Genomic DNA, 16,048 nt, shown 5'->3' on the forward strand with positions numbered 1-16,048 from the left:
CTTTTCCATCCTCTTTAATCCAGGAGCTATACCTGCCTGGACCCTTAAAAACAAGAGGGTGGGATGGTTGCAGAATCGTGGAATGGTGCTTCCTGCCTTCACAGCAGAATCAGCAGAACAAAAGCCTTGCCCTCTTCTGGCATCAGATATTTCTCTTGGCATAAGCCCATCTTCATCCATGAGTTACAACATCTCCTCTGCCTTGTGCTCCCCCTAAGTGGGACATAGAGCAAATCCATGGCCTTGGATGCTCTCCGTTGGACTGGCCAGGACCACTGGTTACTGAACAGAATTACTTGCAAATAAACTAACAAGTGACCAGAAGTCATTTGTTCACTTGAAATCATTTTGGAAAGGAGAAAGGAAGCAGCAGCAGCCTGGAGTAGGTTTGATTCAGCTCAAAGATTTGATTCTGTTATGGATGGCAGCTCTGTACAGTGTTTTATGGCACAGCATACTGTCTCATGAGGTTGCTGTAATTTCAGCAGAAATTCTTCTACCTCTGTGATGTGGTTTTACTTTGTCTATAAATATAATAGCAAGAACTTCAGCTCCATCATGGATGGATTTGAAGCAGCTCATCTTTTTTCAATTAGTTTATTCTTCTTATTGTCACGATTATTCATTTTCTCTTATGTGGAAAAAACTTGCAGTATTTTAGGGAGTGTCCTCTGCTTCTTGCTGTAGTTTGTTTTCTTTTATTTCTCCTCTTACTTCACCCAAAACTATTGAGGTTTTTTTTTGCTTTTCTTATCTTTCTGCTCTAAGTAGTAGCTCCCACATTTTGGATTAAGGACCTCCACTGCTATTTGCATCTATGATGTTACCATTACATGTGTATATAACAGTGTTGCTGCTGTCATTGCTCCTTAAGCTCCAAAGTCTGTTCTGGGGGGTATAAAATCATTTTCATTTTAGTTTTTTCAAAACCCAGCCTTACTATATGAATGTGAATCAGTTGTTAATTGCATTAGAAAGGTTTGACCTAAACGGGAAAAATGGAGTTGCAGAGATGAATAAATTGGAGCTTCAAGATAGAATCACTTCTTCAGATTTAAATTGTTGAATTCTCTGTGTGGAATTTGATATTCTTTGTAAAAAGTAAACTAAAAAAAAATGCCAGTGATGATGACAAGTTGCTGATGTACTTATATCAAAGTACATTAGAAAAGGCATCAGCAGGATTTTATATTTAATTTCAGCAGGATTTTATATTTTGCAACTTGGAAGAAGCTTTCAGGTCCATTTGTAGCATGGAGCTGGGTGATCAATGTGTCATGTTGTGGGCAGGCCTGGCCCTCTTGCTTACACTGTGCTCCTTTGGAAAGGTCCCCAAGATGACAGACTCTAAACCTCAGAGGTCAGCAGGATTAATTAATGAGCACATCAGACCCCATAAATCATAGACCATCACGTGCCATCCATGTAGCCTTCAAGTGTGGTATAAGGAAGTACAAAATGTGTGTGTATGTGTGTGTGTCTGAAAAAGCACAACCTGTATTATATTAAGTGAAAGGGTAGAATATTAAATACATCTTTGGCTGTTTGTTGTGATGGTTAGGTCTCCTACAATTAAAATCAGCTTCATTTTGAATAGGACTTCTGCCTTAACTTGACAGCTGTTGGTTTTGTTTTGCTGTCAATTTTGTTGGCTTTCTGATGTTAAGCTTTTAAAACAACCAGTGTTTTTAATTGTTTGAACACTGGAGTCTTCGTGTACACAGCTCAATCTTTTTAATATTCAGAGCAGTTTAGGTTCTTTTGATTCATACTGTGAGAAATTTCCTCCTCTTTTCAATAACTTCTGAGGCTCTTCTCTGTATCCTGTCCAATTTTTCTTCTAAAAATGTGGATAGTGGAACAGGCTTCAGCATTCCAGTGTCCCTTGTGAAGGTAAGATTACCACCTGTTGTGTCCATATGTCCAAAGGAGTGCAAAAGTGATTTTTCTCCCTATTTTTGGTCATGGCAGCACCTCTTGAGATGCTTGCCTACAGTAGTTACTAACTTCTTCTGAATTATTTCTTCTAGGATTTTGTCTCTGTTCTACAGGTCCTTCCTGTAGCTGCCAGATGTACTCTAGTAGTAAGATACACAACTTGACCTTGAGTTGAATTAATTTATATTTTTTTAATTATCCAGGGACTGCCCTCTCCTCAAAATTTAGTTTCCCCGTTCTTGGTGACACACATATATTTACTGGAAGTGTTGAAGCTGGGTCTGTTGCAGATATAGTGAGACTTCCCCTCCAGTGAGAAAAAGGTTCATGCAGGTGAGAGCCACAGCTCGTGTTGGCAGCTGCAGGAGCACAGTTAGAGCTGTAAACCAGAGCTGCAGAGGGGCACTCTTGGAGAAACTGTGTCGTGCCATTTACCTTCTAATACCGCTATTTATATAAAGTTTAAAGTTCATCTCTGAAAAGAAAAAGTTATGTAATTAAAACTGCAATGGCTAGTTAATAGAATTTGGATTTGCTTGATGACCTAAGCTTCAGGCAGCGTCTATCTCAGTGAGCTTGAGCAGGGGTAAAAAAAAAAATCTGTACACAGGCAGGTGAAAAACTGTTAGGAATTTGTAACACCCACAATTTACTTTTGTTTCTTTACTATTTGATTAGAGTTTGGGTTTTACTGGGCTCGTGGCATCTGAATATGAGTGTGGAAGTGGCCATGAGCTATGGGTGCCTCTCTGATTCCTTGGGAAAGTCCCTGTTTGAGATGAGGCTCAGGCCAGGGAGATGCCTCATGCAGTCTGGACACTCAGTTTTGATAACCAGCTGTTGCTGAGTCAGTACCCTCAAAATAGATTGTTTTATGTGAGTAGCACAGTGCCAGAACCTTCCATTTCTGCAGTTACTTTCTGCAGCATTCTGTAGTCGTGGCTGGGAAAGGAGATGTTGTGGGGCTGGCTGGACAGCGCTGTTCCCTCCAAAGTCCTTGTGCTGTGTCACTGGAGCACAGCTGTGGGACTCACACCCAGTGGAGTAAGTTCAGAGTTACCTCTTAAGTCGTCAGCGCCTGACTTCTCATTGCACTTCACAAGATGCACTTTGGGGAAAAAAAAATGAAATATTTATTTAAAAAATGGAAAAAGTGAAGGAGCTGTAACAGGAAGTGAGCCTGCCTTGCATGTGGGAGAAGAAAGTCAAGTAGAACAAATTGTCCTTGAATTCAAATTATTGTGATTGCTTTTATATGGTGGGAGTTGTCATGTTCACTGTGGTTTTGTTGGGGTTTTTTGGTTTTTTTTCTTTACCTCAAGCCTGTAAGTAGCACAGCAATCTCTAATTGAAGGTTTTCTTTCAATCCCTTGTTTGTGGTAGTATTCACCTCTCGCAGATTTGATGTTTGTGCTGAATTGTTCTTTCTTGATCCCTCCACTCTGAGCTCACCTGTTCATTTGTGGTAGTTTTGTGGTTTGGGAATGGTATTCCCCAGTTTAGTGGGAGCATACACATAATTTGCTTAGTTCTTGCTCAGTAGAGATGATTTTTTGTTCTTTGGAGTGAGTATAGTAGCACTTCAGGATTTTAAATCTACAACAGTCAGTTCAAACAAATTACTTTTGTGTGTGAGTTGGCAACCTCTTCTTATTTTCTTGTTTATTTTCTTTTTAACCTGGTTTTTAAAATCACGTGAGTTTTGCAGAAGCATAGAGGCTGATGCTCTGGACTTGTCACTTTTTGTGTGCATCCCAAGGAGTGAATGAGCTTTTGGATGAAGAGCTGGTTTCTTTACAAGGGGATTCTTTGCACTGCAGGATTTAAATGTCATGTTAGTAGTGAGAGAACTCTGTTTTCTGGGATCGTTGATCTTAGCCACTTTTGCAGATTCTCTAGTTCATTTTGAAGAAAAACATAATTTCCCAGGCCATGATGATTTGTCAGTGCAAACAACGTAGGAAGCGGAACTTCTGATGACTTTGCCGTGAAACTGCTTTTCTTCTTGCTTTCCCAAGTAGTCTGTGCCATGTCTTTGTGCTGCCCGTAGGTGTTTGGTTTCCTGGCCACGGCCGTGTACGCCGTGAACACGTTCGTGGCGGTTCGGAAGTGGCGGCTGAGCAGCAGGCAGCAGAGCAGCCGGCAGAGCAGCGACTACATCCGCGCTCGCACCGAGTCCCGCGAGGTGGTGCACCGGCCCGAGGCCCAGCGCCTGGACGCGTGAGAGCCGCCCTCGCGGCACTGAAAGGGAAAACAGCGCTCGGCTCCCTCACGGAATAAGGGTTTTGCTTTATTTGAGGAGGAAATGGTGGATCCGAGGGTGGCGAGGATGCCCAGCCCTGCACGTGTGCAGAGATGTGTTGAGCCAGAAGCTGCTGTCATGGAGGCAGAAAATGGTGGTGGTGGTGGTGGTTCAAAAGGAAGATCCCCTCAAGGCCTCCACATAGACATGGCCATATATTATATAGCTCACAGAATATATAATATATGTCTGTTCTGAAGTATGTCATTGCTCTGGATTAACTGCGCAGCAGTTCCCTTCCCTCTCTGCAGACCCGCTGTTCCTTCAGCGGCCCCGGGGACAGAGCAGCCCTGCCTGGCTGGGCGAGGCAGGAGGGACACCCACGGCAGCAGATGGAGCGCCCGGACGTGCCAAGGAGCCAGGGGCACTCAGCAATAACCCAGCCAGAGGGGCCTGTCCATCCCAAACTGTGTCTGTCTGTCCTCCTGCCTGAGCCTGTGCACTCAGCCTGCCGGAGCCCCGTGCCGCAGCTCTCACGGGTGCGGGAAGGGGCCCGGCGTGCTCGCTGCTGCGCGGGGATGCGCTCGGGGCAGCAGCTGCTTGTCTGCTCTGCTGGGTACATTCCAGCTTTCAGTCCAAAGTGGGAAAATAAACGTGTTTAGGAGATGGGGTGGAGAAAAGGAGCTTAAGGGGCACAGTAGAGAGTTAAGGGGTTGTCATCCTACAGACTTACATTCCAGACATGGCTTTCTTTTTCTTTTTTTCTTTTTTCCTCTGTTCTTTTTTTTTTTTTTTTTAAGTTTCAGCATTTCTAGAAGTTTTTGCTAGAACTTGCTTTCCCTCTAAGCCCAGGGTAAGCAAGAACTAGCAAAAATTTATGTGCTTTTAAAGTGTTCCTAAGGTTGCACTGTTGTGATTCATGTAAGGTAAATATTTCTTTTTGAAAGGATGGTTGTTCTAAAATTAAACCTTAATTGGTAGTAGGTAAACCTGATTTTTATTTTAACTGGGTGTTTCTGCAGATTTATTCCCCTTAGGATTCTTTGAAAAATGAATTTAACTAATTGGAAAATAATATGATTGTATTGATTTGTTTAGAGATAGTTTTACTTAGCTGAAGTTTTTTTTTAAATTTTCCTTGTACTTCCAGTGAATGAATTACATGTTCTCTACTCAGAACTCAAATTCAGCAGTAATTGGCTAGATAATGTCACAGCATTATTAGGACTATGTCTCTTGATATTTTCCTGTTTCTTTGGTGTTTTTATCTCTGTGGTGCATTATTTGGCATTTGTGTGCCTGTGTGAAGACAGTGTGTGTGGGAGGAGATCTCTAGAACTGCACTCCTTTGTGGTGTGAGGAAAATGAAAATCCTTGCAATTAGTGGAAGTGTTTGCCATGTGTGCCTGAGTTTGTGTGTCCTGCTGGAGCTGCACTGCTCAGGGGGAGTGCAGCACTGGAGCCCCAAGAGCAAGGGGCAGCGTGTTGTGGGTGAGGTATTGAACATGAAAACCCAAGTTACACCAAACAGGAGATCAGGAGAAGTGCCTGGGCTTTTATAGTACTGGAGGGAGCTGGGGTAGTGAAAGTGTGAACCTAATGCTGCAATATTCAAATTGAGCAGCAGAGAATTATTTTGATGAGTGAAAAAAGGGTGACAAAGGTGATGCCTTTCCATTTTCATTGTATTGACATCTATAGTGCATTTCACCTCAGTGGCTAAGAATGAGATTAAAATTCAGAGTTACTGATGAGGTTAAGGAAAATTTGCATTTTCTTAGTGACTGATGGCTTACCAGTTCCTACAGTAACATTTTATTGTGCTTTATTGGATGTTATGCCAAAGGGAACACCAGTTTAAAAGAAGATTGAACCAGCTCTTGGTGCTGGGTGAGAACAGGCATTCCACTGAGGGTTGCCTCACCTGGGTGCATTCCCTGAGCAGTACGTGGCACTTCCATGGCCAGTGTGGTAAGAAATAACAATTTATTATTGCCAGAACTGCTGTGACAGCCCTGCTGTTTGCCAGCACTGCCCAAGGCTGGCAGAGTTTGCAATGTCAATTATTAAAAGACTTTTTAAAAGTAGCACAAGCATACCCAGTCAGGAATTGTAAACTGCCATCAGAGCAGTTTGGATAAATATTGTAAAAAAACCCCAAGCAAACCCAAACCAGACAAAACAAAAAAAAAAAAAAAAAAACCAACCATCCCACACCAAAATCAAGCCAAACCCACCTACTGAAATACAGAATACAGTTCTTCAGAGGATCCATGCTTTTAGAGTTGCCATCAGAAATCAGGGAACAGGATGGTGTCGCAAGGGGCGTTTGTCAGGAGTGTGTCCTGTCACTGCCAGGGCTGAAGGAGCATTCCCAGATCCTCTCCTGTGCTCCCTGAGCTCCCTGTGGTCGGGGCAGAGCTCTGGGAGCTCCCGTGCCTCTCTAGGTTTGTGCATTTGGTACCTTTCAATCCCTGCACCTTTCCTGGCTAGAAGAAGGGCAGCTCGGGGTTTTCTGTGCAGTGAGGTCCCAGCCCTGTCGAGCTGCAGTGCCCGGAGCAGAGTGGGGCAGTCACACCTCCAGTGGGGCCCTGGGGCTGCTGCAGCAGGGGTGAGCTTCCTGCAGCTGGGAATGCCAGGATTCATTACTCACACCGTGCCCTGAGCCTGGCACAGCTCTCGGGGTGGAATCCAAAAGAGAACAGTAGTTCTAAAAACACTAATTTAAAAAACACTATCTGATTCACTTCGTGAAACAAAAGCAAATGTAAATGTGTAATTTCCTTATTTTGGGGACCAAAGATGATTTTAATATTGTATAGTATATAGTTTCTAAAAAATCTTAAGCACTTATTGCTCTGCAGAGACATTATTTACTATTTGGATTATATAGAAGGGAAATAAAATAGCTGTGAGAGACAACTGCATTTGAAATACTAAGATCATTTGATGTATCCATGGCTCATTCCCCCTGAGTTAATTTTACACAGCGTATTGGAGAGGTATTTTTTTAAGACTGTTATCTAAACTGCAGTCAGACAAAAAAACTGTTGAGGAAGAAAAGAGGGTAGAAAGTTTTTGGTTTTTTTTTAATTGCTTAGACAAGTGACATTAAATTGCTTGTCTCAGCCAGTTAGTCTTGCTTGTAATTGCTAGCACACAGGGATAATTTCTTTTAGTCCTTAAGGGTGCTGTTTAGCTCCATAAAGGGACTCAAACCCCACTGTAAATAGAACTAAATGAAAGCAAACAGCTGAGCTTGGTAGGAGCAGGATGCTTGAAACAGTGAGGGTTTGGATGAGTCCCCTTTGGTCCAAGAGAGCCCTCAGACCTGGAGTGTGTGTATTTCTGGGTGCAGAATGACTGAATTCTGCAGCCTGTGCACAGACATCACAGTGTTGCACAGTAAGCTCTGCTGGAGCAGCAGCAGAGCTGGAGGAGCCTCCTTGCCTCTCCTGCTCAGTTTGTCAGCCTCAGCTGAGGTTGGAGCCACGTCCTTGAGCTGTGCAGACGGCCCCAGCAGGAGCTCCTAACGCCACAGAGGAACTCACTCATGTCTGAGTAAAGCCAATTCCTTCTTCCTCCACCATTTCCTTTTATTTGGAATATTCGTGCCTCATGGATCAAATGCTTTAATATTAAATTCTTGCTAAGCCTTGTTTGTTGGTCTGTGCAGTGCCAGGAAATCAGAATGTGTCCAACATCCCTTGATTTCAGCTGTGGTGCTCTTCCCTTTCCTGATGGCTTAGGAGGTTGGCTGGGTGTTCTTGCCCGTGGGACTGTGGAAAGCTGGTGCTGCTGTGAGATTCCTGGTGGGAGCTTGGGAGGGGTAGAGAGTGATCTCCCTGTGCCTTCTGAGACAGGCACTGGCTCCAGAGATCTGAGACTGCAGTCTGTGCTGCTCTCTGGGTTCAGGAGCACAGCATCAGCAAAATCTGTGCCTTGGCAGCAGCTCCTCATCTTTCAGTTATAAAGTGTCTTTTACATGGGATTTCAGTAAAGGAGCAGTGGGTGCTGCTCTTTCCCTGCCTTTGTCACCTGTTGTGACAAACACTTCCCAGTGTTTGTTTATCTCTCTGGTCTCACGGCACGCTCTGGCGTTGTTTCAGCTCTGTGTCTTTCATTGCTGCTTCCAGAAAGAGGAGGGAAAGGTTCCCACTCCTCCCTGAGGAGGAATTTATGTTCCCTCTGTGGGTTACTCTGTCCTTGTGCTGGTTGTCCCTCCCACCAGGGCAGAGCAGTGGTTCATGCAGTGCTGTGCACACAGCAGAGAGGATCTGCACTGTGCTGGGTGGGTTAACCACCAGCTTTTCATGAGCTTTAAGGTCCCTGCATGAATCTGCTCACCTCTCTGCTGTTTTGGGGGTGTGCAGGCACGGCAAATGCTTAGCTAATCTGTGGCTTTATTAATGCAATCCTTTCTTCCTCCCTCTTCCTTAGGCATCTTTCTGTATCTGTTATTTTCTTGTCTCAAGTCTCATGTCATGCTGTAATAATTTCTACTTGTTTTCTTTCCTGGGGGGAAAAAACTCACAAAAAATCTAAAATAAGCAAGAATAATGGTTTGAGGGCATAATTAAAAAATGAAAACAAACTTAATAGCAGTTCAGGTAGTGTAGGAAGTGGTATTGTCTCTCCTATGATCAGCTTTGTCCATGGAGGAGCATGAAGAACAGAACTGCCCTGAAAGCTCTGGAGCCAAAACTCTTCAGTAGGCATTGAGGATAATAAAAAGGCACAGTGTGATAATTGGAGATATGCATTCAAGATAATAAAAAGGCACAGTCTGATAATTGGAGATGTGAGAAGGACACTTGACAATCCAGAGCTTTCAAAGTGAGACGTGAATAGTAAGAACCCACAGTGGCCACAGCAGTCACGGGGATCTCAGGGGGCTGGGAAAGGGCTGGGATTGTCCAGGCTCAGCTCCCAGAGAGTCCAGAGGGGGATCCAGGCTGGTCCCTGCTCAGTCCCACAGGGAGGAGGAAAGCCAAGGTCTGTCACTGCTGAAAATCAGGCACTTGACTTGTGTTTGCAGCATGAAATAATGGATTGTTCGTTGTCTGGAGGGTCAGCAAAACTCAGAATTACTGTGCAGGTACAGGTGTCCTGTGTGTGAGTTTTAATGGCAACAAAAGCATTTTAAAATTATCCTGAAATCAGTACAAAAATGCACGGAATGTTTGAAAATACTTTATAGAAATTATGCCCTGTTCCTCTCTTTATTTTGACAGAGGGAGTTGGTTAAAATGAATTTATACAAATACTCAGGAAATCTCTGAATGACATTGTAGAGGGTTTTCCTGGTATATTTTTTTCCCTGTCAGCCACTTGGCCACCTTCATAGATCTGCTTGAGTGGTGCTGTCCAACCTGAAAGGGTTCCCTTGTTTTGGTCTTCTTTTTGGTGTTTTTTTTTGTTTGGTTTTTTTTTTTGGGTTTTTTTTTTGTTGTATTTTAAAAATCTGTCTATAATTTAATCATTTGTATACTAAAATAATCTTTTAAAAAAATCTGCTTACACTGTGATTTCTGGTAGCCTTTAATTTAGAGTATACAACACAATATAATTTTCTAATTTTCTTTCAGGATATGCAGCTTTCAGAAGTGTTCTTATACATGCCCAGAAATGAAAGTTGTCTATTTATCATAGGAATATGATTAGATAAAGTAACCTATCCAGAATCCCAGTGCAGCTCTTTCATATGTGCTGAATGGACTAGTTAGTGAAATTGCCTTTTAATCTCTATGGGTTAATAAATATTTTTTTATAACTAGCCACAGATATTCCTTTTTAAATTATACTTGGCAAACAGAAGATATTTAATTTTATATACAATATACATAGTTACCTTAATTGACATATTTATAACATAGAGATTTGTGTTTACTATGAAGGTTTTATCTGTATCCCGTGGACTTCATGGGTAAAACTTTTAAAAGTCAGTTAGCATTTATGGAAGGATATGGGAACTTTCTTCCTGGCTTCACAGTGAGGACATAGGAGCATTTAAAAGGCAATAGCCAGATTGTTTTACAAGTATCTGGGGGGGGTTCTTATTTTTTGATTGGGGCTGGTCCCTGCAGCTATTTTAATAACATCTGGATGTGAGTAATGGGATGGAATATGAGCATCTGCCTCTTCTGACTGTCACAGGCTATTGTCTAGAGCACAGGAAATTTCAGGGTATTGTATTGTTTTGCTTCGGACAAATGTCTCAATAGACCTATTTAATTAAAACCTTCATGTGTCTGAAAGAAACCATCCTCTCTTAACTAGGTTGATTTATCTCTTTTGGTACCCTTTTAATCCCAAAAGTAGAGTTGTCTAATTATCTTTAGTGATGTTCCAGCTATCCTGATGTCTGCAGGTTAAAGTGGTCCTGGCTAGCACCCTTTTATTACAACAATTGCTACCTTCATTTTTCTACTGTTTCTATTTTAATCTTGAATGTTTACCAGTTTCTATTGTTGGATCTTGTGGAGGGAGAGTGTCTTAGCACTACAGCTCATCCAGCTTTAACTCATAATACATCACAGTCCTGGAGTAAGAAAATATTTTGAATTATATATTGTGTCCAATTTATTGCATTTTAAAATGACTTCTATACTTAAGACACAACATTTATGACATAATAGGACAAATGACTTAGCTAATCATTGTATCTGTCTAGACTTACTCTCTTTTGTGTTAGTGTCGTTTTGAAACTATTTGTATATGTTGAAGTTTGTAAGGGTTCAGGAACCCACAATAAAATAGTAAAGTATGTATTTATTTCTCATTATAATGCTCAAATTTGATTTGGAAGTTGACACTTTGTATGTCTTTTCACAGAATTGTAAACAAATACCGAAAAACTGCTTCACCTAGGGTGCCTTCCTTGTGTGGTACTAACACTTGTCATTCACAGGAACAGAGATGTAAATTTGTGAATCCAGTAAACACTATTTTTGTAATGTGAGTCACTAACGCAGCTCTGGCCTCGTTGTGCTTTGTTCCCACCAACTCCAGGTTTCTGGCTGCTGTGGTCACTGCCTTCCCTCCCTGTGTGCACTGGATCTGACCCCTGGGGAATCACAGGTTGCCTCTCCTTTGCTCAGCTGCCCCTCGAGCACATTCCTGGTGCTCCAGGTTCCCTTCCTTGGGCCTTGTGGAAGGATGCTCACTGTGGGGTGTCTGTATCCTCAGGGCTGACCAGCTCTGCAGCCCAATCCAAACATTCCAGTTCTAGATCATAATTTATGATTTCCAGCTTCTGAGGAGGGAGCATCCAGGCCTGACCAAAAGACTTTATCTCTCTGGCTTACAGGTGCTGTATTGACAGGTTTGTAATTGCAAACAGCTCAGAGGTATTATGGAAACACCGGGTTAGAATTCTATTTAGGCTGAGCAAAGGGAATGCAATTTTCCTTTTATCATGAGCACAAGTCTGCTGTGCAATACCCTTGGTACTTTGCTTTTGGAGCCTGCAGTGTTCTGTCCTGGAGAGCCCTTGGTGCATCTCAGCTGTTGTCCTGCCCTGGGCAGTGCCCCCTCACCCGGGGGCCAGGCCAGAGCTCCCCCGAGCACCAGCTCCTGCTGCAGGACTGTGGGGTTTCAGCAGGCAGCACATTCCCCTGGAGACAGCTCACAGCCCTGGAGGATGTTCTGCAGAGCCCGGAGATGCAGCAGCTGCTCCAAGGTGGAGCTCCAGGAGCGCCTCCCTGCCGTGCCCACAGCTGGAACTCGCTGCTGGCAGAGCAGCAGCTGCCGGCTCTGGGTGGGAAAGGTATCCTGGGAATGCTTGACCAAGCTCGAAGACAAGGTACTCTACAAGAAAATACAGCCTCCTTGTGTAGCTTGTTTCTACACCAGTAACCATCTTTCAGTTGTTGAGTTCTTTCTTTGGTGTCTGTGCTAATAAAAAAACACAAGCTGAAGAGTTGTAAAGTCTTGCAATACACAAAGCAGTCTTGGTTTTAAAATCCATGCTATTGCAGCATAATTTAAATGGTGTATTTATCAGTTTTAAATGTCATTTTGCTTTTCCAGTCTTTTGTATATGGGCACAATACTTTTTGTAAATTTTTTTTTATTTAGTTGTCTTTCTGTGTTTTCTTTCTGGTATTGGAAGATTTGAGCTCTCTGGGTTTTCATGGTACTCTTCTGATCATTCTTCATAGTGGTAAAAGTCTGTATTTTTGTATGTAGGAGAAATGGAAGTTTTCTAACGCTTATCCAAATCAATATAGTACGGAATCATTTGTGAAGGACTTCCTGTTTAATAAATGGACATATTAAAGTACTAAAACAGTGTCTCCGATCTGTAAACATGGCCTGGGCTGGGCTGGGGTAATTTTCTTCCTAATGGTTGATGTGGGGCTAATGTTGATAATTCAGAGATGTTTTTGTTAATGCTGAGCTCACCCAGAGCCAAGGCTTTTCCTGCCCCTTGTGCTGCCATGCTGGGGAGGGGCTGGGGGTGCCTGGGAGGTTGAGGGGGGCAGAGCCAGGACAGATGACCCCAACTGACCACAGGGCCATCCCATGTCTTATGGCATCACTGTATGAAGGGGGAAGAAGGAGGAAGGGGGCATGTTTGGAGTGATGGAATTTGTCTTCCCAGGTCACCCTTCCAGGGGATGTGGCCCTGCTCTCCTGGAGGTGCTGAGCACCTGCCTGCCCATGGGAATTAACTGCTTGTTTTGCTTTGCTTGTGTGCACAGCTTTTGCTTTCCCTATGAAATTGTCTTTATCTCACCACAGGAGTTTTATCACTTTCCCCTCCCTATTCTCAGCCTGATCCCACTGGAGGAGAGCGAGCGCAGCGAGGGGCTTGGGGGCTGCTGGGGTGAAACCACCCCAAGAGGCAGCAGAAGCCCTCAGTGCAGCACTGGGGGGTCCTGGGCTCATAACAAAGCCAGGCAGCTGCAAAAGGCACTTTGTGTGTGGGACAGCGTGGGGGCAACACCCACCGTGCTGGGGCTGTCCCTGGGACACTCCTGGCTGCAGGAGAAACCATGGGAGAGCCTTGGGGAGAGGCAGTGGAGCAGGGGGAACGTGGAACCGCTCTGCTGCTCTCGTGCTGGTGGTGGAATTGCTCTTGGAGCAGTTCTGGTGCGCTGCCATGGGCTGCAAGGCTCCATCCTGGGCTCTGCAGCTGCCCATTTGGGACTGGAAAGGGATTTTGGAGCTGAAATGCCCCAGGGAGTGGGGGAACACTGCTGCCTCTCGGGCTAGGGCTGCAAGTGATGCTGGGGGCATTTTTGGTTTCCAGGTGCTTTAGGCACGAGCTGGAAGCACTGAGTCAGTACAGGTGAGAACTGTGGAAAGGCACGAGGGATGGGTGGGTCTGTGAAGGGATTTGGGAATGTGGATGCTGCACTTAGAACACCAGGGAGGGACCAGGGGCGGGCGGGGAGGGGGACACAGATGGTGGCACAAGGGAAGGATTCCCTGAGGGAGCCAGAGGCTCTTACGAGGGGCCAGTTCATTTTGCCTGTGTGGGGCTGTCAGCAGCACTGTGGCATTACCCAGAGGGGTATCCGTGGTGCTCCTGGGTCAGGAGAAGCTTCATCAGCTGACAAATTAAAAAAAAAAAAAAAAAAAAAAATTGTCTAACTTATAGATACTGAATCTTCCTTCAGTTGCCCAGGAAGACTGTAATTAATTTATTCATGGATCAAGCTAACAAAATGTGATGGGCTGTGTCCAAAATCCATAAAAGAAAAGGACAAGGATTTCCTGGTGAAAATAAACGTTGGAATCAGTATTTTCTTCTTCACAGAAGTGGATTTAAAAATTGACTTATTTTTAAAAAACAACCAAAACCAAACAATCAACAAAACCCCACAAAAGCAATAGCAATAAAAGACCAAACCAAAACCAAATCCCACCAACCAAAAAAAAAAAAAAAAAAAAAAATCCCTAACAACCCCAAACCAAAAAACCTCCACCCAAACTCCTCTCCAAAGCCCCAAACAAAACCACACTTAAATTTTCTGTTTTACTTTCTGGCCTGGAAGCTTTACAAAACACTGAACACTGAATTCTTCCAGTAAAGGAATGTCCTAGGGTAACTCTCTCTGTTGCAGTGTGGATTCTTTGATGCACTCCTGTTTATTTATTCCTGACTTTTTAAAGATCCTGACTTTTAAGCCATGCAAAAAAGTGTGAGAAGATTCACATTCTCAGTGCTTACCTGAATTTCTTCTGCTTCCTTGATGCATCCTCTCCGAGGATTAAAGGAGGGCCAGGTGGGGCTGCTCTGCACACGCTGCACATGTGGCATTTGCCCTTGGAGGGCAGTTTGCATCCTGGTGCAAATCTGGAGTGAAGCCACTTAATGATATTATTTCTGACCAGAACTGTGCCCAGTGAACTTCCTTAGCAGAAGGACAGTGAGTGGAACCAGGTGCTTACTGAGCAGAGCATCCAGTTGTGTTCTGCTTTCCAGCACACCAGGCTGTTCTCCACCACCACAGCAGCTGAAATTCTCTGCTCTTCCTTGGTATCCTGGAAGTCTGTCAGATGGAAACTGAAGGCTTGAGGAACTTCAAACAGTATCATGTGAAAAGCACAGTTAGGTGGGGTAATAGACAGAGTGTTCAAAGGATAACAGAGCCTCTTACTTCAGTCAGGATCTATAAACCAGCTACTTGGAAAGGTATTTGAATTTCTTGGTAAGGTCTTTTGAACCCTTTAGTGTCACCTGTCCAAAAATCACTGCACAAGTCTGAACAAGTCCACAGATAAATGGAAAAACTTGGTAGGACGGAGAGAGCCCTTCAGGCAGATGAGAGCTGTGTGAACTCACCTGAGGTGCCACTTTCCCTTCCTGTCAGTGGCTTTGAGGTCATGGAACTTCTGGCATTGTTCCTACAAGGATTCATCCACACTCGGTGTTGGAAACTCCTTCTCAGGCAGGCCCAGGAGCTCCAGGTGGCTGCAGTGAGGGCAGGGATTGGGCTCTGGGGACTTTGGAAGCAGCTCCTCCAGGGACACGAGTGATTGTGATTGGAAAGAGGTGTCTGAGGAGGCCAGTGAAATCAGTGCTCAGTTGAGGGCTCCACACTGCAGGGGGGTGTTGTGCTTGTCTCCTGAACTGCAGAGAGTGCTCCCAGCACCCTTTTGATGTCAGTTGAGGAAAAACAACCAAACAAACCCAAAAAGCCAAGCTGACCTCTCCTCCATGTGCCCCAGACCCTGAACTTGGTGCAGTATCTGTGGCAGAATATGGGCAGAATAGTGAGTCAGCCCCTTCCACCCCAATCCAAACTGGCTTCGGAGTAATTATTTTAAATTTAATTTTCTGAAATGATATCCCTAAAATACAGAACCATGTTTTCTTTCAGTCATGGGAACAGATCTTTTTTAATAAAGGGCTGGGATCTTACAGAAGTGCTTGACCCTGGGAGCAAACTGCTTTGAAACAATCGGAGCCATCGAGGACTGAAAAGCCAGTAAGGAAATTCTCTGGGCAGGCACCTCACTGCAAGCTGCTAAAGCAGTCCTCAAGCAACTAATGAAGCGACTAATTTTGTTTGCTGCCTGTTCACTTTAAACCAACATGGAAAAAACGACCAGAAAACCTCAATATATTTTGGGTGTGTGAAGGATGAACCCGAAGGGGACTTTGTTGTTTATTGGTTGCCAAGAGAGAGTACTGAATCCAAAATGTCTACTCAATAGTTAGAACAAATTCTTGGTTAAATTTTTTCATCTCGTGCCCTAAGGAAGAGGTTTGTCCTGTGGCTGGTCCCCAGGACTGGCTCTGAGCTGTGCCCCTTCCCCAGTACAGATTTAGGATTCCTGAAGTCACTGCCCCTTGTGCTGGGCAGAGGCAAAGCAGCAAAATCAGGTCTTCAAGTAAGTAAAGACACCCAACAC

At 44.0% G+C, this 16,048-nt stretch overlaps 1 protein-coding gene across 1 annotated transcript in view; it reads left to right on the top strand.

Annotated features, from left to right (window-relative positions):
• CMTM4 (CKLF like MARVEL transmembrane domain containing 4) overlaps positions 1 to 12,470 on the top strand; it is a 36,155-nt gene extending 23,685 nt beyond the window's left edge. The window contains exons 3-4 of the mRNA XM_041462861.1: positions 3,989 to 4,158; positions 4,238 to 12,470. Of these exons, the coding sequence (XP_041318795.1) occupies positions 3,989 to 4,158; positions 4,238 to 4,385 (318 nt within the window). The 3' untranslated portion in view covers positions 4,386 to 12,470. The remainder of the gene's footprint in view (positions 1 to 3,988; positions 4,159 to 4,237) is intronic.
• Positions 12,471 to 16,048: the final 3,578 nt, after the last annotated feature.

The sequence above is a fragment of the Pyrgilauda ruficollis genome, unplaced genomic scaffold (genome assembly GCF_017590135.1).
Source record: "Pyrgilauda ruficollis isolate IOZ18807 unplaced genomic scaffold, ASM1759013v1 scaffold160, whole genome shotgun sequence".
Taxonomy (NCBI): Eukaryota; Metazoa; Chordata; class Aves; order Passeriformes; family Passeridae; genus Pyrgilauda; species Pyrgilauda ruficollis.